This window comes from Podarcis vaucheri (genome assembly GCF_965113315.1).
Source record: "Podarcis vaucheri genome assembly, chromosome: 10".
Lineage (NCBI taxonomy): Eukaryota > Metazoa > Chordata > Lepidosauria > Squamata > Lacertidae > Podarcis > Podarcis vaucheri.
The window spans coordinates 6996221-7023532 of NC_138748.1; the positions used below are offsets into that span (position 1 = coordinate 6996221).

At 42.2% G+C, this 27312-nt stretch overlaps 1 protein-coding gene across 17 annotated transcripts in view; it reads left to right on the forward strand.

The window, feature by feature from the left end:
* Nucleotides 1-27312, forward strand: part of MAGI2 (membrane associated guanylate kinase, WW and PDZ domain containing 2) — a 621598-nt gene that overhangs the window by 333299 nt on the left and 260987 nt on the right. For all 17 annotated transcript variants that reach the window (XM_082239441.1, XM_082239452.1, XM_082239456.1 and 14 more), the window contains one exon: nt 3293-3412. In XM_082239441.1, the coding sequence (XP_082095567.1) occupies nt 3293-3412 (120 nt within the window). The remainder of the gene's footprint in view (nt 1-3292; nt 3413-27312) is intronic.

Here is a 27312-nt window from a genome sequence, read left to right on the forward strand (position 1 = left end):
TTAGTTTAAACAGTTTCACTTGGTTTGATTGTTTATTTAAATCATTTTTACTTTGTGGCTTATATGAGATCAATAGCATACAAGACAGTCCCTGCCCTTAGGTTTACAATCTAACAAAAACAACAGAAAAGGGAAAAAGGAAGGAGGGGTGACAACTCAAGCACCAGTTCCTGATGGGGAACTTATGGCCTGTGGGGTCTTTTTTATTTTACCATGTCTTTCCGGCTCTTCTTCAAGTTCTGCACTGGCTAGAAGGAGGAGGACGAAGAAGGAAACAGCTGATCGCGAAGTTCCATTCTAGATTGGCATGGGCATAGCTCGGGGGACAGTATTTGCCCCCTAAATCAGTACAAATCAATACAAATCTCCGGTTCTGCCTCCCTAACAAAAGCCTGCCCTCTCCCGTCAAAACCCCTGACTATGACCATGTAGATTGGGAGGTAGGGCGGCTTTAGCCCTTTGCTCCCCATTGTGAGCCCAGTGTAGATCAGACCTCTCACACCTGCAGCTTCCATTTCCAGAAATGATCCCTTGAAACAAATGAATCCAAATACATGCAAAGATTGTCAAAAGCTATCAAGGTCCCAGATGTAGGGATGAGAGAGAAATTTAATGACGACCTACCTATTTTGTGTTTCTCAATAAAATGCACATATGCTTTGAAACGGGCACTTCTGTATGTTATGTGCAAAGGTTTTGCCAAGAGTGTGAGCTCAATTGTGTTTGTCTACTAAGGGCATTGTGTGAGGTTTTTGACCCCACCTGCTGCTGCAGTTACCACCCAGTTAATGCAGCACTCAGGCTGAAATACGGGTGGTCTCTCAGCAGCAAGTGTGCAGCTTGCCCCTGCAACTGAGGGGGTCGAGGCAGCATGCTCTGTGCGTGCTGCACGCACACACATGCTGTGCAATGTGCCGACATCATGCGTACATGCCACGGGGCATGCTGATGTCACTCATGGACACTGCGTGATGTGCTGGCACATCATGTGCACACTGCGTGGCTTGTGCTTAAGGCAGGAGCATGTCACGGAGCATGCACAAGAGAGGGAAGCACATTGTGTGGCATGCATGCACAACTGCCATGGAATTTTGAGGGGGCTAGGCTCCCTCCTTGAAAATTTTGGGGGTCCCTCAGTCCCCTGCCCCCCAACATGGCGACCCTGGTCAGCGGGGTAAACAGACTGTGCCGCATATTTATAGAGGTGTGCTTGCACCTGCTAGGCTCTCCTTGCATATCTGTAAATAAAATAAATATAACACCAATGGGTATGTCTCGAGGATGTGCTCTTCCAAAGGCAAATAAATCCTTATTGTGTTATCCCTGAAACTAACCAGTTGGAGAAATTGGGACAGTATACCAGTAACTCTTTTTTAAAGCGCATGGGTAATAATGGCCCTTTGTAATTCACTTGTGTTTTTATTGTGTTGTAGTTTACCTGGAACCACACTTCCCTTTAATTGCTCTGAGCAGCTACAGCAACATCAGGGTTATGAAGTGCTTTCACAAAAGATGCAAATTACACGTTGAGAGACAGAGAGTGAGCGAGCGAGACAGGCTTGATTTTGAATAGCAATTGCTTTTCAGCATCAAATGTGGCAGCATTATAAATAGTACGATGTCACTTAGTGCAGAATAATAAAGACAGACTGTTGCATTATTTGTCAGAATTGGCACACTCATGGTACCATCAGATTTTTCAGCCAGCGAAGTTGAGGAATTGGCCTTATCATGGCGCAGCTAGTAGACAATCCCAAGTAGTCCAAAAGTGCTTGTTGATATAATGACAGCAAATGGTTTCACTGCTCAGTTAAGGGAGGAAATAGTCCCGCCCCCAAAGACATCTAAGTAGACTAATAGTGTGATCCGAGGAAAGGGAGATTCTGGGGACAAAGGTTCCATTAAACTGAATGGGGGGGGGTTGAGCTGGGACTGGCAGAACATGACAAAGCTTAGGTTTTAAATTTACGAACCCGTCACAGCTGCAAGTCCATTGGGGATATGGAAAGCATTTTGTTATACATCATGTCCTCATGCTGTCTTCCTCGAAAATGCTTTTGGAGCTCTACAGAAATATTGTAAAATTAATGAATGATAGAATGATGTTGGATAGCAATTAAGGGGTTTCCAGCTGTAATGATTTAAGAGAATATGAAAAAAGGGTTATAAATGGGTTAAAATTTAATGGTAAAAGCTGGTTGATAATGGGCTAAAATGAAAAAAATTAAGGTTAGACCGTTAAGACAAATTATAGAAAGAATTTGCTGAAATAGTTAATTGAATTAGAATACAAAAAAGGGAGGTGTGAGGAGGTTGATGAAACAAGTAAATCAAAGGTAAAGATATGGAATACTGGATGTGTGTTTTAGTGTTTTTGGTTTTTTTTGCTGTATTGTTGTATTGTTTTCTTTATGTTTTTCTTTTTATGTATTGTAATGTATGTTCTGTTAAACTTTTTATTTTTTTTATTTTTTCTTTCTTTTGTAATCTTTAAACTTCTAATAAATATCATTTTTTTAAAAAAGAAAATGCTTTTGGAGCATGCATGTGATACCATGGTATCCCATAAACCATTGTGGGAGTCACATTCAGGGATGATTCTTGGTTCTTTCCCATTTAAAATGGAACTAGGGGAGATTAGGCCCCCAGTGAGACTAACTTTAGCTAAGAACAGAGAAAATGGGAGAAGAGCCGGAGGAGAAAAGACAGGATGGAGGAGATGCCTCATGTACCCACACCATTTAACTCAGAGGGCTGGTGCAGCAGATCCAAGGTGCAGCCTGAATCGAAGCTGGTGAAGCTGCCAAATGGAATGATTCGGTGCTTTTTTTCCCTAGAAAAATATGTGCCGTTACTCACCATGAAGTTGCTGCAGTAATTGCCACACTTTCTAACAACAACAAAAGAGGTGTTGGTACTGTACTCACTGTCAAGCAAGTCTCCAAAAGTATAGGGTGAAGCAAAGTGATGTAACAGGGAGGGATGTCATTAACTCTGACCAATAAAGCAGTACAAAAGCTCCAACTTCATCTTATTTGAGTTCATGAGAGTAGAACCAGTGGAGGGCAGGAGTTTTGACGTACCCCTCCTCCGGCCAGGGGCCATGTCCACTGTCAGTAATATGCACACCTATATGTGAAGCTCTGCAATCTGCAGCAAATAAATATTGTTGTTAGCAACCTGTACTTTTTACAAAACCATACAATAAACCAAACCTAAGATAAATCTTTCAGACGTCAGATGCCTATTAATGTGCATAATAGCAGTTTGTGTTTTCTTTCCTTCAAATTAGGCACTACAAGGCCTCATAAGGAGGGGGAAGTCCCTGGTGTGGATTATATTTTCATCACTGTTGAAGATTTTATGGAACTAGAGAAAAGTGGTGCTCTTTTAGAAAGCGGGACATATGAAGGTAAGCTGCGTTCTTTAATTGCAAAATCTGCTTTATGTTTTCATTATGTTTTCCTCCATTTTCTGGAATTACATTAGGACATCCCATTAGATTGTATCATAGCACCCATTATCTTAAATTTATGAGCAGCCAGATGGTAGTTGTGAAAGTATTTTTTTCCCTATGAAATATCTAAATGCAAATGGGCTCAATTTAATTGGAATTCATGTCAGTTAAGGAGAAGGGAGAATAAAAAGTGAAAGCTAAACCACTCAGCACTCAGCAAAGTTAAGGCATTAAACAAGTTTTTTTATTTAATTAATGAAATAAGGTATAATAGAATACATACAAAAAAGACAATGTCCTTGGACAATAATTCACAAATTGTATAAAACAAATATTAATAAATTAAAGCGTTAAAGCTGAGTCAAAAGGATTCCACAAGGTCAGAGAATCAAGGAAGTTAACAAGTATACCTTTATATTTGTATCTGAACATTTGGGTGATGTTCAGGATGGAGGCTGGGGCCATCTGCACTATAGGGAGGTGTGTGTTCATTCGCATGTGTTCATTCCTGTCTTCTGAACACAGCAACCAGAGTCAGGCCAGTGTCCATTTGGTTGTCTACCCTTCCTTTGAGATTCTTGAACATCATCATGCTTCATAATTGTTTGTGATTATCATTACACCAAAAACCTGAGCCTAACTTGCAAATGCTTCAAGCCAAGCACTGCTCATTGCAGTGCAGAGAGGGTGAATGAAAATGCTAGATTGAGGTGGTCGGTTCCACACACACACACACACACACACACACACACACACTACTGCATGGTACCCATACATTATTGACGATCTTGCAGATAATTGTGTAAACCGAAAGCTGAATCAGCAATTTTAAAATTGATGTCATGCAGATTCTTGTAAAACATTTTTTTTTTTTAAGAAATAAAAATCCTAGCACCTTAACTACATGGCAAGTAGATATGGAATTTCCGCAATGGGATTTAAAAAATATCTGCTTGAGAAGTGACAAGCTGGCAGCTTAATGATACCTCTAGGGTTACTGTTGATTCACCTCATGTCAAACTTGTTCAAGATAAAAAAAAATAAAATTGTGTGAAATGGAAGTATGTTGCATAATACCGGAAGAGGAATGGAATGGAAATGTGCAAAAAAAACCCAACACCATAGAAACTTGTCAACAACATGTTTCTTATAGGACATAAATGCAGTACCACATTATATCATGTCTTTGGTCTTTTTTCACTGCTTATCCCTAGATATTATAGGTTTGCAAGCTGTGCATTAAAAACACGCACATTCTGTAGAAGTCTAATATATTGGGTGGTTTCATCTGTCTGTGAAGGAACAGTGTAGGTCTCAGATTTATAATTTAAAATCATGTTGGTTTTGCTGTCTAGGAACTTATTTTTCCCCATCAGCAGCTGGGACTGGAACTAATAGTCCCAGCCTCTCCATCAGGAAAATGACACTGGATGCACCATTCCCACCAAGGAGATGGTTCCAGGCAGCACCATTTACCCACTGGAGATGCTGAAAGGATTACTAGTCCTTTCAGTCCTGGTCTCTGACAAAACAAATACATATATAAGACATTCTACTGCAGAGGTGGAGAACTGTTTTTAGCTTGATGACTGGATCTGGAAGTGGCCCACAATTCATGAGCCATTTTCGACAGAGGGTAGGTCCAGCCACCTGCCATCATATCAGAAGTGATTGGCGCTGATAGCAAGCCACACTTTATCTGTGGGCAAGTGCAATGTGGATTCAAACCATGCCAGCAAACAGACATTTTTCCTTGGCAGACTGGCAAAGCTGCCTACAGGGCTGGTCTGCAGCAGGAAAAAATGCCCCTTTGAAGGCATAGAGTCCAAACTGCATCTGCAAATGGACAGTTTCAAAAGGGGCTTGCAGTTTTCAGCTCCAATCTGCTCTTGGATGCTTTCAGCAAGACCAAGGAACAATCAGGAGCAGACTTTAAGCTCCCAGTGTTTCATTTTCGGATACATCTTTGCCCGTCCCGCATATGACATCAGGTGTGGGGCAGATGGGTGTAGTTTGGGGAAAATGACCTCACAGACCAAATTCAGACGCCTGTCAGCTAAATTGGGCCCATGGGCTGGAGGTTTGCCACCACTGTTCTGCTGGGAGCATCTACAGCTGCTACCTCTGCCATTCCCTTACGCCAAAATAAGTTTCTTCTCATTGAAGAAGGGTGAGGTACTGGTGGTCACAGCAAGTAGGGCTATGTTTCCCCACTTATGGGGCTGTCATACATCCAGATTTTCCAGGATTTCAAAGGCAGAATTGACACCAGGGAGGATTTTCGAAAGGTGGCGCTTTCTCCTGGTTCTTAGGCAAGTCAATTAAAAAACCATGTTATTTTGGTGGTCTTCCTAAATTTTGGGGTCTTTCTTCCCAACAACTTTTGGGGTGTCCTAGTTTTTACTTTTTGAAAAATGGCAACCCTACATAAAAGAACCTTGCTTACCCCAGTCTTCCTCATAAACATTCAGATACAGGGCTCTCTTATGTAAGAACCTTCCCTTCATTTTTTTGTAATATTCCTGGTGACGGCTGCACAGTGAGAGACTAAAGTGCCATCACTTTTATACCAGAACTGGTTACAGTATTTAACTGTCAAATATATCAAGTATATTTATTGACAAATACATCCAGAGGCTTAAAGGAACATATTACTAACATTATTTCTGTCCTGCTGACCTACCATTTAATTGTAGGATGTGGTATCTTCCAATGAATGTTCTTGAAGGCACATTTCGAGCTAAGAAAGTTTGGACCTGAATAGCACTTGATTGCAAAACCACCTTGGAAGCGTATATGGCCTAAATGCCAAAAAACATGTTGCAGTGTGTTGTATAATCTTACTTAGACAAATGCTTCTGTGCTCCAAAGCATGATCCTTGGGAGGGGATAATTTGCAAATGAAATGAGAGGCTTTCCACAGCAAAGATTCTAGGCATGTTTCCCAGCAAAGGTCATTTTTACCTCCTAGGCATGGAGTTTAAGGGGAGCAAAATTTCCTTGCCCTCCCTGCCCCCTTCTTCCCTCCTTGAGGAAGCTTAGCTATCAGATTAATATTACACTCCTTTTCAGTGTAGTGTGTAGCTTTAACTTGAGCTATCGGAGGAAGAACAAACTGTTTATATAACAAATAAATAAATAAACCTGCTGTTTTCTAGGGGGAGGGGAGAGAATTTGGATGTGACATCAAGACATGTCAAACCCTTTGTGGAAAATGGTCAGTGTCAAGAGACTTTCATTATTGCCACTGGCAAGTAGACACCTGACTCAGCTTACTGAAGTCACTGAAAAGTTCCTTCTCCATTTACCTCCATCTTCCTCCTTTCACTTTTCTGACAGCCACAGATCAGGGGGCGGGAGGGGGGGAGGCGGGCAAGGACTTTTTTTTGCCTATAGAAATCTGTCAAAAAGATGTCATCTGATCTGATTCATCTGCCAGTTGATCCCACTGTTTCCTCTCCTTTCTGTTGAGGCAGTCTTCAAACCCAGCTAATGTTTAAGTGTGTGTGGTACAGACTGCATTTCTTACTTAGGAAACAAAGCTCTGTTTCCAAATTCAGCAATATTGGTCTTCACAGAAGCTGGGAGAAATGAGCGGCATCCCAACTATAGCATCCATGTCAGTATCCTGTTAAATAACTTGAGATGATATTGACTGGAACCTATATATGTTGTCCAGCCATACGGGAATGTTAACATTAACCTGTTTCTTGCCAAGTATGTTATAGAGCAGGCATGTCCAATAGGTAGATCATGATCTACCAGTCGATCACTGGACGTCTGCGGTAGATCACTGGTAGATCATTGGCTCCCCCCAAAGAAGCTGAGCAACTGTGGCCCCCCCTTAAAAAAGCTCAAAATTTTACCTCCTCCCTGAAAAAATTCAACAACTTTGACCTGAACCCAAAAAAAGGGAGTAGATCACTGCCAGTTTTTAACTCTGTGAGTAGATGGCAGTCTCTTGGGAGTTGGCCACCCCTGTTACAGAGTGTTAAATATGCAGTATCTTCCATAGCAGATCTTCATCATCATTTTTGACTGGCTTCTCAAAGCCTTGCTCTTTCAAGGAGGAAGGCCACCGTCACTCTTTCCCACCCAACGCACACCCATAATTCAGACACACACATGGTTTTCTTTCTCAGTGGCAAATGCTCCTCTGACCAGTTCCCTGGTTCCACAGGGATTTCAGGGACTGAACTGGCGATCTTCTGCGCGCAAGCCAGATGTTCTACCCCTGAGCTGCATCACTTCCCCAGGCTGAAGCAGGGACCACTGAAGTGCTTTGTTCAAGGTGCCCTTGCAATTCAGATGTCAAATGAACAAATAAATGTTACAGACATATCGATGAAGTGAAAATAATGTTGCGAGGCATACCATAATTTCAGGGTGGGATGATGCAGGTCAAGCTTGTATTCACAGGGTATGATTTTACACAGAAAGCAGATCCTTTTAAGTTTCTCCCTCAAATTAACTTTACTTATTTGTTTACCTGGACCTATTTGTCTGCACTCTGGCAGGTTTCTCACACAGGGTACACCTCTCTTAGGTCTGAAGTTTTCTGATTTCTGCTGCCGAAAAGTTACAAATGTTTCCTTTTTTAAAAAAGACCACATGAAAAAAAAACTTACTTTAGAAGTGCTGAGCACAAAATCCCCTGGACCTAATTGCCCATATTTTAAAAATTCCTATTAGCATAAATGAAGGCTCAAATCACTATGCCATCTCCAAGGCTAGGTAGGGGTTTTTTTTGCCCTTTTGAAATGTGTGTCAGGATCCTTCAGGCTTCGGATCCTGCCAGTCCAAGGCCTCCCCTACTGGCTGGCACTACATCTAGACCTGAGGAGCTTTCCACAGGTGTGCTAGACGTATCAGTGCCCCCTCATCACCTGAGCTCTTCTTTACCAGTACCACTTCTGCCACATCCATGGCTCCTCAGGGTTCCGTCTTAAACCTGTACTTAAGCTTATTCAAGAAAAATGATTGAGAACTTGAAATAGTTAACAGGAGCTGGATCCTTCCCATTATAATTTTCTGTATCTTCAGCACTTACAGCAGTCATAGCAGCAACACTATGTAATCAGTTATTTGTTCAGTATGCAGTCATGTGCTGTACTGAAAAATGAAATTAACTTTTAATTATCCTTTCCTCTGTTTTTCCCCTCTCTCAAGAGATAACTTTGTCAATCTTGTTTGTATTATCAAACTGTGAAGGTGACTTTCACCAGTATCTTGCATGCATTTCTAAACTTCTGCAGTTTAGAGATGATTTGACAGATGGTTCGCAAACCTGCCTGAGGTGAATTTTACCTACTGTATAAATATTGATTGCCTTAATAATTGGCATTCTGTATCTCAGCATCTTAACAAGATATTTTTCTCTAACAAGCTTTGTGGCATGGGAAAATCTTGATTCAATTAGAGCAGTATTGACATATTGCCTAAAAGAGAAATGTAATGTCATCACTCCTATGAGTGAATTGCTACTCAAACATGTGCAGGGGCTGCTGGACTGAAGTTCTTTCTGCCGGAGGTCCCCTGGAATATATGAAAGCTTCACAAGAGTGGCTATTTTTGCACAGCTCCAGTTCATTTTTGTGGCACTTAAGCAGGGGAAGTTGTTGAAAAACAATTGTATTCATTTTCACCAGAACACATCAGTATGTGCTTCAAGAAGAAATCCCCTGACATTGATCCTGGGTTTAATTATAAATGGTGTAATTGGATTATAAATTGAGATAAAACAATGTGCAGTATGTATTCCATTTATGGATACAACTATTTTCTGTGGTGTTTGGCTGGAAGAGGAAAAAAGGTCTGATTTTAGTTACTTGTTTTTAATTGGATCAGGGTATTCCTTTTATTGGATCAACTAGTCATCTAAAATATTGCATATAAGCTTTCAATGGCACATTCTTCGTTAGGCAGTGATGTGCAGAACAAAAATAGAATCTAGAAGCTGATTTCACATATTATTATTTTTACGCAACTGTGCCCCAGGGAGTATGTCTCACTATTCCTAGAATTCACCATCCAGAGAGGTATGCATGCCAGTTCTATACACAAATGGAATTTTCTTTTTTTAAAAAAAAAATTGTTTATCCCCTTCTTCTCCTTAAATAACAGCAGCAGCAACAACAACATCTAAACACTGATCTGAATTTTGAATTGGTAGGGTTCAGGGTGGGAGCTGCAGTATAGAAAACAAAACACCACCCGTTATGAGCGCTAGTGGATCTTTTTGAGCCCATTGAATGATTTCGTTAGATTTCATAGATCACAGGGGAGCCCAGTGTGGCTTCATCAGCAACTAGTTTTCCCCTCAGAAATACACTTTAAAAAGTGAGTGAAGGATGACGGGTGAGTGCTTTACATACCCAAAGAAGCATATGCTGGCAAGTTTTATTCCTTTGACAAATTCTTCTTCAGATCTCTTTCACACCTTGGCTGGCAGCTGCAGACCAGCTGATCTCACTCAGGGGATCAGATCTTGCCAATAGGGCCGCAGTTGTCGACCCTCTAAAGAATGGCACATAACACACAGAGAGAGATCTGCTAAAAGTGTAATTTAATCCAAAATCCAGTTGTAATGTGGAAGGCATCTGCTTAGACGAAATATGCTGTATGAATTATGAGGGATAGCATGTGAACTTTCTTGGGAGGGAGGAGGTCACAGCTCTAGGCAGTCGAATGCAAAGTACAAGGCAACTTGAGAGGGTTCTCTTCAGGTGAAATTTCTGTAGGAATTTCAAAGTGTATTTATAGCACTGAATTGCTGTAGGTCAGTTCTGAACCGCCCAACACACCTATCTTCTGCAGACTACTATCGACTACTAAAACTATATTTCAGTGACTAGGAAGAGCAGTGCTTTATGCACACCCAAATGATAAATATGAAACGAGATTTGTCTAGGCCATGAAATTTTTACACATTATTGTAATAAAAAAGTCTGGGCTGAATAATACATTTAGTCCAGGTCTTGGAGGTTTACTGATATTGTCTTGGGAGCTGTTCTGGTTATTGAATTTATGATTGGGTATTTTAATTTGTATTTATTGTAAGGTGTCTTACAGGTTTAAATTGGATTTTCTTTTAAGTTATGAACCACATTGGGATTGCTATGAAAAGGTGGTATTATTTAAAAGTGGGTTTTTTTAAGTAAAGTAAATAAACAAACTCATCTAATACACTTCAATGAGTGTTAGTCAGAGCTGAACTCTTGAAAACGTTATTTTCTTACATTAGGTATCTTTGTAAGATAAATAACTATTGTATCAGCAGTGAGATGGGTTTGGGCAATTTCTAAGTGAAGAAAAAGATGAAATGGGGGAAAACACAAACACACACACTCCAGTAAATATTTTTTTGATTGGATGTTTAGGTTTTACACTTCTCTTTTCACAGTTACAATTTACAACCGCCTTGGAAGTTCTCCACTTTTGCAAGACTTGATAATTGGGCTCAGAGAGGTCAGTGAGACACAGTTCTCCCTGGTTACATACAATATTTTTTTACCCCGGCTTAGTTTTATACCAATGTCAGTGTGGTGTAGTGGTTAAGAGCGGTAGACTCGTAACCTGGTGAACCGGGTTCGCTTCCCCGCTCCTCCACATGCAGCTGCTGGGTGACCTTGGGCCAGTCACACTTCTCTGAAGTCTCTCAGCCCCACTCACCTCACAGAGTGTTTGTCGTGGGGGAGGAAGGGAAAGGAGAATGTTAGCTGCTTTGAAACTCCCTAGGATAGTGATAAAGCAGGATATCAAATCCAAACTCTTCTTCTTCAATGTCAAACATAATTCTGCTGAAAATTTTGAAGGCAGCGTTATGACACATCTTATATTATGTTCCTGTAGTTGGTGCTTGAATGCCTTCGTTTGCCAGCATCCATGGAAAGATGGAAATAGAGGAGTTCTTAACATTTTCAGGTTTTTTACAGGGGTTTTCAAGGGTTTCCAGGGAGTTTGCAGGCTTTTTCAATGCTGTTCCCAATATATGTGATTTCACTTAAACTTGTGGGGCCTCAGAACATAAATGGGGAGTTGCCCTTATTGTGTTCAATCTCTGTTCTGTGCATCTACTTTGATATTTCTGCATATGGCACTGGACCTTTGCTATGTATAATGTTTCGAAACTGTGTTAGATTCTGTTTGATTTCTATTTTCTGTACGTTGCTTTGAGGTTCTTTTGAACAAAAAGCCATTAAGGAATTATGCCGAGTGTGTTTCACCGAGTGACAGTTTTATTCAGTCAGAGGACGATTGTCAGCAACTATATGTCCTCATCCTTTCATTTAGGTTTGAAGATATATATCTTACTGTGAGCTGAAAATTGACCCAGCTATATGATAGCGCAACAATCAGATCACAGCTTCACAAAACTGCTAGCTGTAATGATCATTGAATTTGCTGCTAATTGTTTTATTTTGTGAGCCAGCCCAGAGAAAGTGTCAAGTACAGGAAGAGGGTATTACAGATTAGAGCAAATTCTTTTTAAAAAGATTTATTACAGCAGGAAGAACAAGCCCTAGAAGGACAATTTACTGTAACACTTCATCTCTTATAGTACTACCATATATACATAATGTGCTATATTTAGCATTTTTTTTTGACCCTCCAAGTATCCCTATTTTCCAGGGACATCCCTGATTTAGAGAAGCCACACTGGTTTCTGATTTGATCCTGGAATGTCCCACTTTTCCTTAGGATGTCCCTATTTTCATTTAATAAATGTTAATAATCCAACCCCCAAGCAGTCTGAAGGCAATCCTGTATAGGGAAGGGTTAAAAAAAAAGTTTAATGTTTTATTCTGTTTTTGTATATGGTGGAAGCTACCCAGAGTGGCTGGGGCAACCCAGTAAGATGTGTCAGGTATAAATAGTAAAATTATCATTATGGAATGCAGCACACCTATTTTCATCGGAAAATGATGGGAGGGTATGTTTTTGGTTTCAATTCATTGTATTAAGGTAGAGTATTAATTAGGCCATTTTTAAAAGTAGAAATGTGTATATTACATCGCACACAACAAATTGTGCAGATGTATTCTTCAGTTAAGCATACTGGCACTTAATCTGTTATTATTCATTTGCTGTTTGCCAGAAATGTGGAGCTCATTTGGCATTTGTTAGAATTGGCCCAAACCACACATCTTTTTTCCTTTACACACATGGCTAACCATACACAGAGGTCCATATAGTTTGGCTTCGTGATGGAAGTCATTCTTGCAAGGATAATGTGTGAAGCAGACCATAGTCAGTTTCACAGTTCTCTAAAACTGTGAGCATGTAACTTTTCTGAAGGTCTTAACCTAGTCTTAATTTAAAATGGGGTCGGTTTGTCGAGAAGGTGCCTTTCTGAGGCCTTTTAGGAAGGTTTCCTGCAGACTTGAGAACTCACTGGCTCCTTGTCTGCACGCATCTTCCTCAAGGAGCTCTGTCAATTCTGGCGGTAGCAATTTTATCAGTGCTATGGGGCAGAAAACGACTCCCAGCCTGAAAAAGATTAAAGGAGAATATCCTACGGGAATCGTTCATATTTCAGAACGTTTCTTCAGAGTTTTATCTTACATATACAGAATCTTTGTTAGCAATATTTACTTTAACAGAACAGTGCTTGTAAATAATCTTTTAAAATATTGTGTTTACTGGCATGATAGCTCAAGATGTTGCTTTTGAAGTGCGGCACTCTGATTAGATAAGGGAGATCAGCAAAAGAAACTGCATTACCTAGTCCCAGACAGTGAATTTCACAAAAACTATTTTATTATTCACAAACATCCTCACTGATGTCTCTCCCCCCCCCCCCCGGTTTCATTATTAAGTTGTACAGCAGTCCCCAACCCAATTTCCACTAGTTGCTTTCTACAACTTCCTATCAGTTGGCATTGTTTATTTAGACTTTAACAACAGTACTTGAAGTGCAGAGCATCAAACAATAATTTCCTCCCATTTGTTGCTTCATTTCTAGGTAGGTTGACTCTAACTTTGTGTTTCTGTTTTGCAAATGTAATCACCTGCCTGCTCACCTGGAAGTGGATACAGTGGTGCCTCGCAAGACGAAAAGAATCCGTTCTGTGATTCTCTTTGTCTAGCGTTTTTTTCCTCTTGCGAAGCAAGCCCATTGACGGATTAGCGGATTAGCGCTATTAGCGGCTTTTAGAGGCTTATCTGCTGATCGGATCAGCTGATAAGCGGCTTAGCGGCTTAGAAAAAGGGGGGGAGGGAAAAAACCAGCAGGAACTTGCAAGACATTGTCGTCTTGCGAAGCAAGCCCATAGGAAATTTGTTTTGCGAAGCACCTCCAAAACGGAAAACTCTTTCGTCTAGCGAGTTTTCCGTCTTGCGAGGCATTCGTCTTGCGGGGCACCACTGTATAGGGATAAAGGAAGTCTCTTTATACTGGCTCAGTAATATCCATGCTAGGTGGCATTTGCTGTCCAGGGTTTCCGATAGAAGTATATCCTATTCCCACCTGAAGATTCGAGGGTCTGAACATAAGACCTTCTGTGCACAAGAGACAGGCTCTATCACTGAGCTACAGCCCAAGTGACCAAGCAGATGGATCCATGCAATCCTGCAGCCTGTGAGGCTTTGTGAATGTACCCTAATCCCTGCTTTTTTGACTGAGACAATACTTGTGCCTTTAGAATAGTGACTGGTTAAAGATTTTATGGAGTATGTACAGCAAGACTAGATGGTGTTCCTTGTGCAAAGTATTGGGCGCACTCAGAGTATGGATAAAAAAGAGAGAGTTTTATTCATTGGCTGCATTTCATCCTCACACCAGGGGAAGCATGGCTTCTGCAGAAAAAGGAAATAATCTGTGATCAGCATATTTATAGCCTTGCCAGATTCCTGCTGAGGCCTATGAAGTTTCTGGATCTACAGCCCAAGGAGACAATCTCCCTGCAGATTGAACTACAAGATTCTGAAAAGCCAAGCTATGGGCTCAGAAGAAATCACAGTTGTTCTATGACTATAAATTTAGGCAGGGGCACTTGTAATAAGCACCATTCGTCTTTGTGGCAGAGCATGTAAACATAAATGCATAAAAATAGCTTGCTTTATGGCTTTATGCCTGTGATCCTAGAATAATTCCTCACTATACAGATGTTCAGGAAGATGCCTAGATACCATTGGCATTTCCTTCTCCTAACCGTGGGCAGAATTGTTCCCTAGTCTGAGACAGCTGCTGCCAGAACATTTCCTCTGTTTATGTGCCATATGAACCCTTTATGATGTGCAGGGACGCAGACTTGTAAAAAATATTGGGGGGGGGGCCCGGGAAAGCTCATGAATAATAAATAAGCTCATGAATATGCAAATAAAGTGGCGCCGCCTCCTCGTGATCGAATAGGGGAGAGCGTGCTGCGCCTATTAATCAGCTCCGGAACAGCTGATATGCGGGAAACGTGGGGCTAGCCGGAGAAGAGAGGGCGAGCCCCCTCCGCTCCGGCCCTAAACCACTGAAACCGCCAGGAGGAAGGAAATTCCCCCCCGGCAGTGCCTTGGCAGTGGCGGTGGTGCTGCGAAGCAGCGAGGCAGGAGCCCCCGCCCCCGGGGATTCCCTAATCTCACGGGGGACGGCCGGGGCTCTCCGACTAGGGCGCGCGGCTGGCTGGCTGGCGAGGGAGCAGGTGGGGAGGAGGCGGGGGACGGCAGCGGCGCTCTGCTGGAAGGGCGCCCGAGATTATTGGGGGGGCTGAGCCCCCCCAAAATTTTTTTGAGGGGGCTCGAGCCCCCTCAGGCCCCATGGAGTCGGCGCCTATGATGATGTGACATTAACATACCCTATTCAGCAGATTGGGTGACCAACTCACATAAGTTTTCCAGAGCCTACCTGACTAAGTTACATGACATGCTTATACAGGTCAGCTACTTAACTTGCCTTCATTGCAGTGTGAAGACACCCTTGCATATCAGAAACTGAAGACCTCGATATTATTGTAAATTTCACCCAAGCTCCTAGATAACAATCTATTCCCTTAAGATCTGAAATATCAAGGCAGAGGTGGGGCACTTCCAGCCAGGGTTCAAGTTGGCCAGCATAGCCATTTCCCCCAAACTTTAAAGGTAAAGGTACCCCTGCCCGAACGGGCCAGTCTTGACAGACTCTAGGGTTGTGCACTCATCTCACTCTAGAGGCCGGGAGCCAGCGCTGTCCGGAGACACTTCCGGGTCACGTGGCCAGCGTGACAAGCTGCATCTGGCGAGCCAGCGCAGCACACGGAGCGCTGTTTACCTTCCCACTAGTAAGCGGTCCCTATTTATCTACTTGCACCCAGGGGTGCTTTCGAACTGCTAGGTTGGCAGGCGCTGGGACCGAGCGACGGGAGCGCACCCCGCCGCGGGGATTCGAACCGCCGACCTTTCGATCGGCAAGTCCTAGGCGCTGAGGGTCACTTCCAACCAGGGTTCAAGTTGGCCAGCATAGCCATTTCCCCCAAACTTTAGAATCATAGAATTGTAAGGTAAAAGGTCTGGTGACTTCTGTTTCAGTGTATCTGAAGAAGTGTGCATGCACATGAAAGCTCATACCAATAACTAACTTAGTTGGTCTCTAAGGTGCTACTGGAAGGATTTATTTTATTTTATTTTTTATTTTTTTATTTTTTTTTTGTTTTTTTGTTTTGTTTTGACTACGGCAGACCAACACGGCTACCTACCTGTAAAAAAAAAAAAGGTAAAGTACCTCTGGACTGTTAAGTCCAGTCAAAGGCAACTATGGGGTGTGGTGCTCATCTTTCTTTTCAGGCCAAGGGAGCTGGCGTTTGTCCGCTTTCTGGGTCTTCTGGCAGAAGAGGACACTGTTATGAGTACCAAAGCACCATTTACCTTCCTGCTGCAGCGGGAATTGTACAACGTCCTTCTGTCCATTAGCTGATGTCACTGGGTGGTAGCACATTCCTGTAGAGAACATGCTGATGAAGCAGACCCCCATTCCCTTGGCTTAGCTTTGGCAGGTGAGCAGAACCACCCAGCTATCAGTCACCTGATGTCTTCATGATGTCACCTGTCTGACTGGTGGATGGCTCCACACACCTGCCAAAGTTGGCTTGTGAGGCTGAGAGTAGATAAAAATATTGCTGGTTAGGCCATTACCTGCATTAATGATATGGTTTGGTCACCACTGAAACCTGTTTAATAAACCTCATTAAATGGAAACCTGATTAGCCTTCATTACAGTTAAAAATGAAGATGTAAGGCTTAACCATTGTCAAGACAGGGTGAGGTATTGATGACAGAGGGAGAAGGGATTGGGGAATGGAGTGCAGGATCCCAGAGTCAACTTTTGATTCCAAACCTAATGATCTAGTATAGTGCAACATTGGTCTACATTTCAGAACATGTGGAAATTAATCACTTCACCTCTATATTGCTCAATCTTCTCATTCTTTTCTCATTTTCACATCCTTTCTGGAAATGAAAATGTAATAATTCTAATCATTTGGAAAATAATATTCTGGGTCCTGAACTTTCTTTTATTTGTATAAAAAATATCTCATGGAGGGGAAAATATTGAGACACTCCTTACCAAACACTTAAAAGGTTAAACTAGGAAAATAAAGACAGATAAATACTGTTCAGAGTGTTTATTATTTTAAAGTGTTTGATGCATGAACATTTTGATAGACTTAACCTCCCCATTCCTTTTTATTCAAGTGCTTGAGCCTGGATTGCACCAATCTTTTATATAATTGATTTCTTTGTTTTTTCTGTTTGGAAGTGTTGGTACTTGTAAAGGGATCTATGAGTCTCGGCAGCGAAATGGGTAGACACCATTTTCAAGGAGCTGGCATCAAGAGTGAGCACTCCCACTTCAGCCATCTCTTTCCTCACTGCCAGCTGGACGTAAAACAGATTTGACCAGCCAAGTACAGTGGTGCCTCGCAAGACGAAATTAATTCGTTCCGCGAGTTTTGTCGTCTTGCGATTTTTTTCGTCTTGCGAAGCACGGTGTCGGGAAAGTTTTGGAAAAGCTTCAAAAATCACCAAAGTCTTTAAAAACCTCAAAAAAGGCTACCACACCGCGTTCTGAGTTGCTCCTCGAAGTCAAGTCGCAACTGTATTAACGGTGTTAAGAAAATGGAAACAAACTTGCAAGACGTTTCCGTCTTGCGAAGCAAGCCCATAGGGAAAATCGTCTTGCGAAGCAGCTCAAAAAACAAAAAACCCTTTCGTCTAGCGAGTTTTTTGTCTTGCGAGGCATTCGTCTTGCAAGGTACCACTGTACATTACTTGTTGGTCTTACCTCTTGAAGCATGTTTATGTGTAGGGCTCAGCTGAAAGGGCCCCATCCTGCTATCATTGGACTTCTAATCAGAAACAAAAAGGAGTCTTGTTTCAGCAATTTCCCCAGCAATTTCTTCTCATCTGTTTATGAAATAGCTGAAATTGTATTATGTCCATTGATTAGCTGGATCGCACATGTGATTGCCCTCGCTTTAAATTGGCTTCACCCAATCCTTATTGGCTGGCATCCGTCTGTCTTGGGAGACAGTGGAAGAGTGTGCCTTCAGGGGCAAAGTTGCATTTCAGATCCTGTGTTCAGAAAACATGGTTTTAGGTTGGTTTACATTAAAATGCAAAGTGAACAAATTTCTTCCTTATCCCCCGTAGGCAGTATGTGATCTCGGATGGGCTGAGGAGTGATGAAACAAAGAATAACAACAGCTGCCAATGCAGCAGGGGTTGGAAGAAATGGCTGTGAACAGTAGCAAGCAGCCATGAAAGATATATGTTGAAAGGGATTTTCATAGAGTTCTCCCCACTCATCCCATCTGAAAATTCTACTTTTAAGCCAGGAAGCAAACTTGAGAAGCATTCAGTTCAGATGTGTAGTCTGAAACATAGGGTGCAACTGCTTCCATAAACAGCAGCACTCCCCGCACCCAGTGCTAAGTAAATCCAGATTTGCCGAAGCTATAAAATTGTTCACTGCTTCCCTGTCCTATGGAACATAAGCAGCCTCCATTTTCTGCATTGCAATGAATGTTAAAGAAATTCTGCAGAGGCCTCTACACTGAGATTTGTTGGCATCTAGGGACGCGGGTGGCGCTGTGGGTTAAACCACAGAGCCTAGGACTTGCCAATCAGAAGGTTGGCGGTTCGAATCCCCGCGACGGGGTGAGCTCCTGTTGCTCGGTCCCTGCTCCTGCCAACCTAGCAGTTTGAAAGCACGTCAAAGTGCAAGTAGATAAATAGGTACCGCTCCGGCGGGAAGGTAAATGGCGTTTCCGTGCGCTGCTCTGGTTCGCCAGAAGCGGCTTAGTCATGCTGGCCACATGACCCAGAAGCTGTACGCCGGCTCCCTGGGGCAATAAAGCGAGATGTGCGCCGCAACCCCAGAGTCGTCCGCGACTGGACCTAATGGTCAGGGGTCCCTTTACCTTTATCTATCTTTAGAGACAATGGAGTGTGCTTCCAGGGGTGAAATCAAGCTGCTGTGTTAGTGACCAAAGTTACCATGGCGGGGCGCAAGCCTGGGTAACTGGGTATGGAGGTCTTGGTCTTGGGCTGCCCAGTCAATAAGACCCCCTTCTTGGCCTCACTGATATGGTCCAAATGAAAGCAGAGCAATGCCTTTGGCACCACCTTGGCTGCAGGAGTTGCTGGAAGGAGGCATACAAGGTGCCATCCAGAGTCTTTCATCTCCTAGATGGGCTGCTTTCCAAGGTTGATGAGCCCCATCTGCCCCTTATAAACTGGGAAGTACTCGTATAATGGCAGCAATCTGCAGATGAATCTACAGCTCCTAAATACTTATAAATGATTGTGAATTCCCCTTTTCCTATAGTATTGACTTTCAGCCAAACGGTAAACAAATTATTCACTGTAACGTCTGCCCAACTAGTATTTTCATCTTCCATGTAATTAAGCATTCTTCTTCTCAGAACTATATGCTTACATGGCTTTGAAATATAAGCCACTAAACTGAAGAGTGATATCAGTGTTCACTGTCTGCTAAGCACTTCTTTATCTCTGTGTCAGAAAGACAGGTATTTAACGGGGAAAGAGAAAGAGAAGGGTTGAAGCCCCAAAGTCTATTTTTGAATTGATTTGTTTCAAGTATTTTTATACCACCTTTTGGTATAAAATGATAAGCATGTTCAAAATATAGGCCACCTATGAAGTATTTGTTTTTCGTGAAGTGGTTACAGGCAAGTATCTCTGGAAAAACCTAAGGGTTTTTGTTTCCTTCCATACATTGAAATTTTAAATTCCCTGTTTGTCTTGCAGCTAACTGGAGGGCCAGGTAGAAAAGAGTGTAGGATGGATGGTGCAGAAGAGGGAAGGTGTAGTTTGTGTGACAATATAGCTGTCTTCTCCCTGACTCTTAAAGGTCCTTGAGCTTTGTACAGCTACAACTAACAGATGGAGGGCACTGTGATTTATTCTTAAAACTATAGCAGATGTGTGGCCAAGCTCACATCTACACATATTCAACAATTGTGTCTTTCTGTCAAGATCTCCTCATCACTACCTTACCTGAAATATTGCTTGTCAAATTTCAATGGTTATATATAAATAGATACCATAAAAAACCATAAAAAACCATAACCTTTCTACGATATAGGACTTATTCAAATGAATGTCAAAACAGTATACCAAAGACCAACAATTTACTGACCAAATTTTGCTGCCGCCACTCCCAATAGTTGCACTTAATTGCCAAATTCCTTCAAATAAAAAAGGGTTTTATACTGATACTTTGTTGTTGTTGTTGTTGTTTTTAAAGGAAGTATAGCATGCTTTGCTATACTTATATATAAAATATATAGTATTTTTCGCTCTATATATAAAATATAGTATTTTTCGCTCTATAACACGCACCTGACCATAACACGCACGTAGTTTTTAGAGGAGGAAAATCCGTAGGCATGCCACCCGTAGGCATTCCCTCCATAACACGCACAGACATTTCCTCTTACTTTTTAGGAGGAAAAAAGTGAATGTTGTGGTGCAAAAAATACGGTAAATCTCTAGGGCATGAAGGGCAAGTACCACTGAGAGCTCCAAAACCACAAAGTCATCAGGATTCTTTGAAAAGTTAAATTGGCCAATCTCTTCCATTATGCATAAAATCCATTAGAGTTTAGCTGCCTTTTCCAACAGCCCCCATGCCTGGCTCTTTTCCAAGGCAACATTCAAGGACTGCATTGCTCCTGCTGACCTATTGTTGTCTAATCTTGATATGGCTGGAATGTAATATGAGGATATTCTTTGCACCCTGTTTTGATTTTTTTTAAAAAAGCCACTGCAAATGACTCCCTTCAGAAGCAAATTAGTACTTGAGCCAGGTTTATCAATCAAACGCACACAAACGCACATGCAGACACAGAGATACACATACCTTTTCTCTTCCTCACTGACACTCTCCAATGCCGTACATTCAGATCAGATGCTTCTTATTATTCTTCTGTACTGTTTGGATTACTCGAGCCCTGCATGAGCAAGAGAGTAAATTCAGAGCGCTTTTGTGCCATTATTGTTGCCTAGGAAACCACTTCCTTTTTATTTCAGTGCATGGGACATCTGTGTCACTTTGAGTCTGGCTTGCCGAAAGACAACTTCGCAGCAGGGTGTCAGGGGATGAAAAGTGGAATTAATGAAATCTCAGTGCTTATTGTAAATAAAGAAAGGCTTGTGTAAAGTGTTTCCAAAACTATCTAGTGACCTGAGACTCCGGGTACCTTAGAATTGCTGAGCAGTGTCGAGGTGTGTGCATTTGTCTTCATTAAACGAATGGAGATGAAAGCTTCTTGATGCCATCAGATGTATCTTGGAGAAAGATTGCTGCTTTTCCAGACACATTATCCTACTGTTAGTTAATGACAGGCTCCATAACTTGAACCAGCACAAGTCCATCACTATCTGTCTTCCTTTCTGCCATACAGTTTTCTTGGTGAAAGTAGGCAGCCTTATGTTGCAATATGCACAAGCAAATATAGGCAGAACTCCTGCACAATTCACTGTTGTTTTGTAACAAGATACATTTGCTGAAATTCCCTCTTCTACCTAACTATTGAAGGTGCAGAAGGAACCTTGTCCTCTTTTACACATGGTCATCCTATAACTAACACATGGTAGGCAATTGGATAGAAATATCTGCTTTGTAAGGTAGTGCTTCCAATTTTCCAGTAAAGTTACCCGTTCTAGAGTAGAACGTTGTAGTTATAGGTTACTTGCAAATAGATGAATAAGGTGTACTTTGTTGATGAAGATCAAAGAGTTCTTGTATGCACAATGCAACATGGTACTGTATTGTGGGTCCTTCCACATTCCTGAATCAAAGCGTGGTTTCAGTAACCCCCTTCTCCCGAGTAAGATCAGCCTCCTAACTGAAAAAAAGCCTCATGTCTCTCTCTCATGTCTTTAAATTGGACTTGCACTAGACAGCTCTTCAAAGAGAAAACTCTTTCAAATAGAGAAGTGTCCTCTGTAAAATAGGACACATGGCCACTCTCTTTCAAACTGAAATTATTATTATTTTATTATTTCCCGAATTTTTCTATCACCCTTCATCTGAGGATCACAGGTTTACAATATAAAAACACAAAAATATACAACATAGTAACAAACAAAACAATTAAAACCCCACAATTTAAAAGGCCATAGATAGTTTAATTAACCAAAATCCTGGGAGAAGAGGAATGCTTTTGCCTGGCACCTAAAGATATGTAATGAAGGCGCCAGGCGAGCCTCCCTGGGAAGAGTACTCCACAAGCAAGGAGCCACTGCAGAGAAGGCCCTGTTCTTGTGATGCCACCCTCTGGACCTCCTGTGGAGAAGGCACATGGAGAAGGGCCTCAGATGAAGATCACGGGGTCCAGGTCAGTTAATACGGAGAGAGGCAGTCCTTGAGGTACTGCAGTGCTGAGGTGTACAGCTTTATTTGAGGTTTATCTGGGACAGGCATCAGCCGTTGGCCTGACTGGGCAGTCACTGAAATCCACCTTTGCAGGGGCCCAGTGGCTAAGAGCTCCCAGACTTCTGCTGGTCCTTCCTACTCCTTTGCCTTTCCCTCCAACCTAGAGGTAAGGAGAAGTATCAGCTTCTGCTTCCTTACTTACTCCCTTGCCAGCTTTCCCCTTGGGAAGCAAGCAGGAAGGCATCAGTTGGTGACAATGACAACAAAGAAGAGACAGGCCCACCCTGAAAGAATCTTGCCTAAAGCCTGGCCAGAAACCGGAGCCAGCAATGGGTTCAGCTCACTGTTAGTTTTATCTCCAGCAAACAACCCAGAAAGTACAACTCTGAGAGATGTGCTGATCGAAGGTATTTTTTAAAAAAAACAAAATTATAATGTGTAATTTCCAGCAAATGTAAATTGCAGAGTTTATCATCTAATAAATAGTTTACAAGTGGTGGTGATGCTTTATACTCCTTTTTTATTGGTTTACATTTTCTGATTTGTGGAACATTGAAAAATCTATTCCACCACCCATCCCACTTAATAATTTAAATTAGCTCTTCAGAAGGATTTTTTTGGGTGGACGATCCAGCAGTTTGGATAATGTATTTAAATATTCTTAATCAGAAAGATTAGACATAGGCCTTGCTGTTTCAGCGATACCATAACTTATATGCTGATTTAAATGCTTTGCATGTCAGCTCATTTGAATCATAAATGACAGCCTCCCACTTTGTGAATACCCACTAAAGAATTTTTTAGTGACCTTTTGAAAGAAAATATAATTATGCCTTGAGCAGGTACAACAGTAGCTTCAGAAAGACAAGGAGCTCCAAGAAGATGGGCAGTTGGCATTCTCTCTGCGTGCCTCTCTTAGTGTGGCTATGAGCATATTGTTTATTTCCTTTTTATCATACAGGCAGGGAATTGTGGATTTGGTTGTACAACTTCCAGATTTTTAAGTGGTCTTGTTTTGCTGTGTGAGGAGACCCGAACTTCATGTGCACACCTAATCTGCCTAATGTGCTTTTGGCCATAAGAAAACTGCAAAACAGACAACTCCCTGGAAGGAGCATGCTGTTTGGTCTAGAAATGCAAAATACCCATTCTTAAAGCAGAATCCCACTCTCCCAGAAAGTAGCACATCATTGCCTGACTCATAATGGAGCAATGCTAGCTCTAGATTTGTTGTTGATCTCTTGATTAGTGAGACACAGGCATGGACACCAACAAAGGGGCACCTGCAGGAAATTTCGGATTGCAAGGAGACACTAGGGAAGTTTGAAGGGGGCATACATAATAAGCTTGGGGAATAGGAGTGTAACACCAAAGGCAGCAGTAGCAGACAAGTGGGGAGGCAATATAAAATGCAAGGTGGATATGAAATATTGTGCAATGGTATTTTGTTTTGTTTTGTATCCATGCTACATTTTTATGCTAAGGAGCTCAGCACAGTGTACATGGAGGTGGATTTCAGCTTGTAATGGCTTCTTGATGTAGAAAGAAGGTGACTGTTTCAATATATCATCCAGTGAGCTTCATGGTTGACGTAGGACTTGGACTCAGGTCTCTTCTTTTAAATTATAAATCCATCCATGATATTACACTGACTTATTTAATCACTTGTCACTGTTGTAGTAGTTGCTTCATAAAAAGAACAAAGGTCCCAGTTTGATCTCTTCTTCTGTCTGGCAAAAATGGGAAAGATGTGAAGTGGGGGGGGGGGAGAGACAACAAATCAGTTACCGTATTTTTCGCCCTATAGGACGCACTTTCCCCCCTCCAAAAATGAAGGGGAAATCTGTGTGCGTCCTATGGGGCGAATGCAGGTTTTCGCTGAAGCTTGGAGAGCGAGATGGGTCGGTGCACACCAACCCCTCTCGCTCTCCAGGCTTCAGGAAGCTATCAGCAAGCCTGGGGAGCCCACGGGAGTTCCCGCAGGGCTCCCTAGGCTGCGGATAGCAGCCTGCTGCACGGAGCGCGGGGAGCGCTGAAGCAGAGTGCCCCGCGCTTCGGGCAGACATCGGGCAGCCCCACAAGCTCGGGGGACAGCGGGGAGGCGGAGCACCGCCATCCCGCTGTTCCCCGACCTGGTTTGGATTCCCTGACCTGGTTTGGGGGGGGGAATAAAGGGAATTTCCCCCCCTTTATTTCCTCCCAAAAAAACGAGGTGCGTCCTATGGGATGAAAAATACGGTAATTAAACACATATTTAATACTACTTTGTGTTTAAGAAACTTTTTAAAAAATCAGTGCAAATTTGAAATCAGTTGTTAAAATTAGTGCAGTTTTGAAAGGTTCAGCCAGTCATCTTGATTCAAGATTATGTCCAATTGTATCCAAACATAGATGAAACCTGATCCTTAATGCATAATTATATATTTCTAAAATATATAGTAAAAGCTAGAAAACTGATATATGCGGCACACACATTATATAATTATGTAAACTGTAATAAACATCAGGGACAATAAAAGGGAAAGACAGGAAAAGAAGTAAGCTTCCAGAACATTTTCTAAAGAGAAGGTGATTTCCTAAGTTTTGCTAGTTATTAATTGCTATGGATTTTCTAGATATTGTTGACTTGCATAAAAACCCAATATAAAGTCTGACTTTTTAAAATCCTGGATTTCTTGCCATCACTGATGGCTAAACCAGAAATAACTTCCTCAGAGTGCTGTCTAGTGAGCAGGATGTACTTGACTTTGCGAAAGTGGTAAATATCATTTGTCAGAAAATTCACAAAGGAATTCAATATCTTCTGAGGGCATACAGCAACTTGGAGAAGGAAAACAGCATGTAGCACGAAGTGAAATACCTCACAAAGACTCACCCATTTAATCACACAGATTTCCTGTGAGTTAACAAATTGGACACAAGCATTTCATGACTTTGAAGGCAATTTACTAGGTGAATGTGAGATCTTAGGGCATAACATATAGTGTCAGGAGTGAAGAGGAGCTAGAAAACAGAAAGGGTGTGGAAAGCAGACCAAGCAGTTACCTCATCAAACCTGCTCAATAGATCTCTTGCATGTTCAGATCAGTTCCTACGTCAGGGATGGGGAACTTGTGGTCCTCCAGATGTTGCTTCACTTCAACTCCCATCATCCCTGAGCGCAGGCCAGGCTGGGTAGGGCTTATGGATGTTGGAGAACAGCAGCAGATGGAGGGCCACAGGTTCCCCATCCTCATCTTCTTGACAGAAAGGTTGTAGGGAGAGGCCTGTAGCTCCCTAAATATAGCATGTGCTTTGCACACATGAGGTTTTAAGTTCAGTCTCCAGTATCTCCAGTGCAAAGATATCAGTAAAGTGGGAAGACACCTCTGCATGTAATTCCACAGCTAGTCAAGAGCCTACACACCCTGTTGTGAACGTGGCAGCAGGAGCATCTAACTGGCTCTGCTGGTGTGGTTGTAAGCATGCTGACCTCACAGCTGTGTCCCCTTTCTCCTTCACCGTTCCAGGACGCAGCAGCAGGACTCAGCCCGGCCACCATGCCATCTGCTTCCACCTGCATAGCTTACATTCTGTCGCTGGGATTTTCAATTGGATGTGTTTATTTGCAAATAAATTTCAAAGCAATGTGCAACAGGGTTTACAAGAGCAAATCATATGAAATGATAATGAGAGCACATCGGACAATACAAAACATGACTCTGCTGTTTCATGACAGTGGGTGTGGCTGGGATCACCCCTCAGGAAAGGCCTATCTGAATCAACGCAACTTCGAGCAAAGCTTTTCCTGGCTTCACATGCCATGGTTTCACCATTTATTCCCAGCCTTTGCTTCATATACTCCACCTCTCCCTTCTGTACAGCTTTCACTTGCTCCAGTTCTCTTCCTGGCTTTATGGTTAGGTAAACCAAAGCTTGCTGTTAGGTTCAAACTGGCAAACTGTAGCTTACGCTTGCCTTCCAAAACAGGATGCACTTTGGACCATGTTTACCAAATCTGGCTTGGAGGGCAAGCACATGCCATAGTTCTGCAGTCTAACAATACACTATGGTTTTTCCCTAACCAGAAAGTTAGGGAGGGAAACAGAGCACATGTTAGATTGTCTCTTGCATCTGAACAAGCCCACTGTCTGTTGTGTATTTTCCAAGTGACCAAGGATCATTGTCTGTGGATCCTGTACATTCATACCTCAAGTTGCACCCGCTTCAGGTTGTGTGTTTTCGTCTTGTGTCCCACAGCAACCCGGAAGCACTGGAATGGGTTACTTCCAGGTTTTGCCGCTCACACATGCACAGAAGCTCTAAATCACGCCTCGCGCATGCACAGAAGCACCAAATCGTGCCCCGCGCCTGTGCAGGTGCAGTGCTTCGAGTTGCGGGCTTTTCACGTTACAGACGTAACACGAGGTACCACTGTAATTCAAAATATTTTCCTTTCTGAGACAGGGGTGGAATCTAGAGCCATATAAAAAACGCTGTGGAAATGCTTTTTTTAAAAAACATTTTGAAAAATATATTGAATTTACCATAAGCTCACCATTGCCATCTAGTGTCACATTTGTATAATGCACTTGAAACACGCTTAAACCATTATATTTGCAGCTGTATAGCTGAGCCCATAGTCCATATTGACCTCTCAAGTACATGACCAGTGCTTTCCCCCCATGAAGTTGTTACAGTAAGTGCCACACATTTTAACAACAAAAAAGAGGTGCCGGTACTGTATACCCTTGAGTACTGTGTATGACCATATCATGTCTGGTCAAGAAGATTGCATTCACACTGAAGTGTTCTCATCAACTTTGCAATAGAGAAATTGATTTCTCCATCTTCAGCCTACTGTGATCTACCAGGCCTAACACAGACAAGTTGCAGCATGCATGGTCTATAATATTACTGTTAGGAGCACTCAGAAACCAAAGAACATCCTTTCACTTGCACAGGACATTGCTAATTTATTTGCAGGTTAGTGAGAAAAGACATTAAA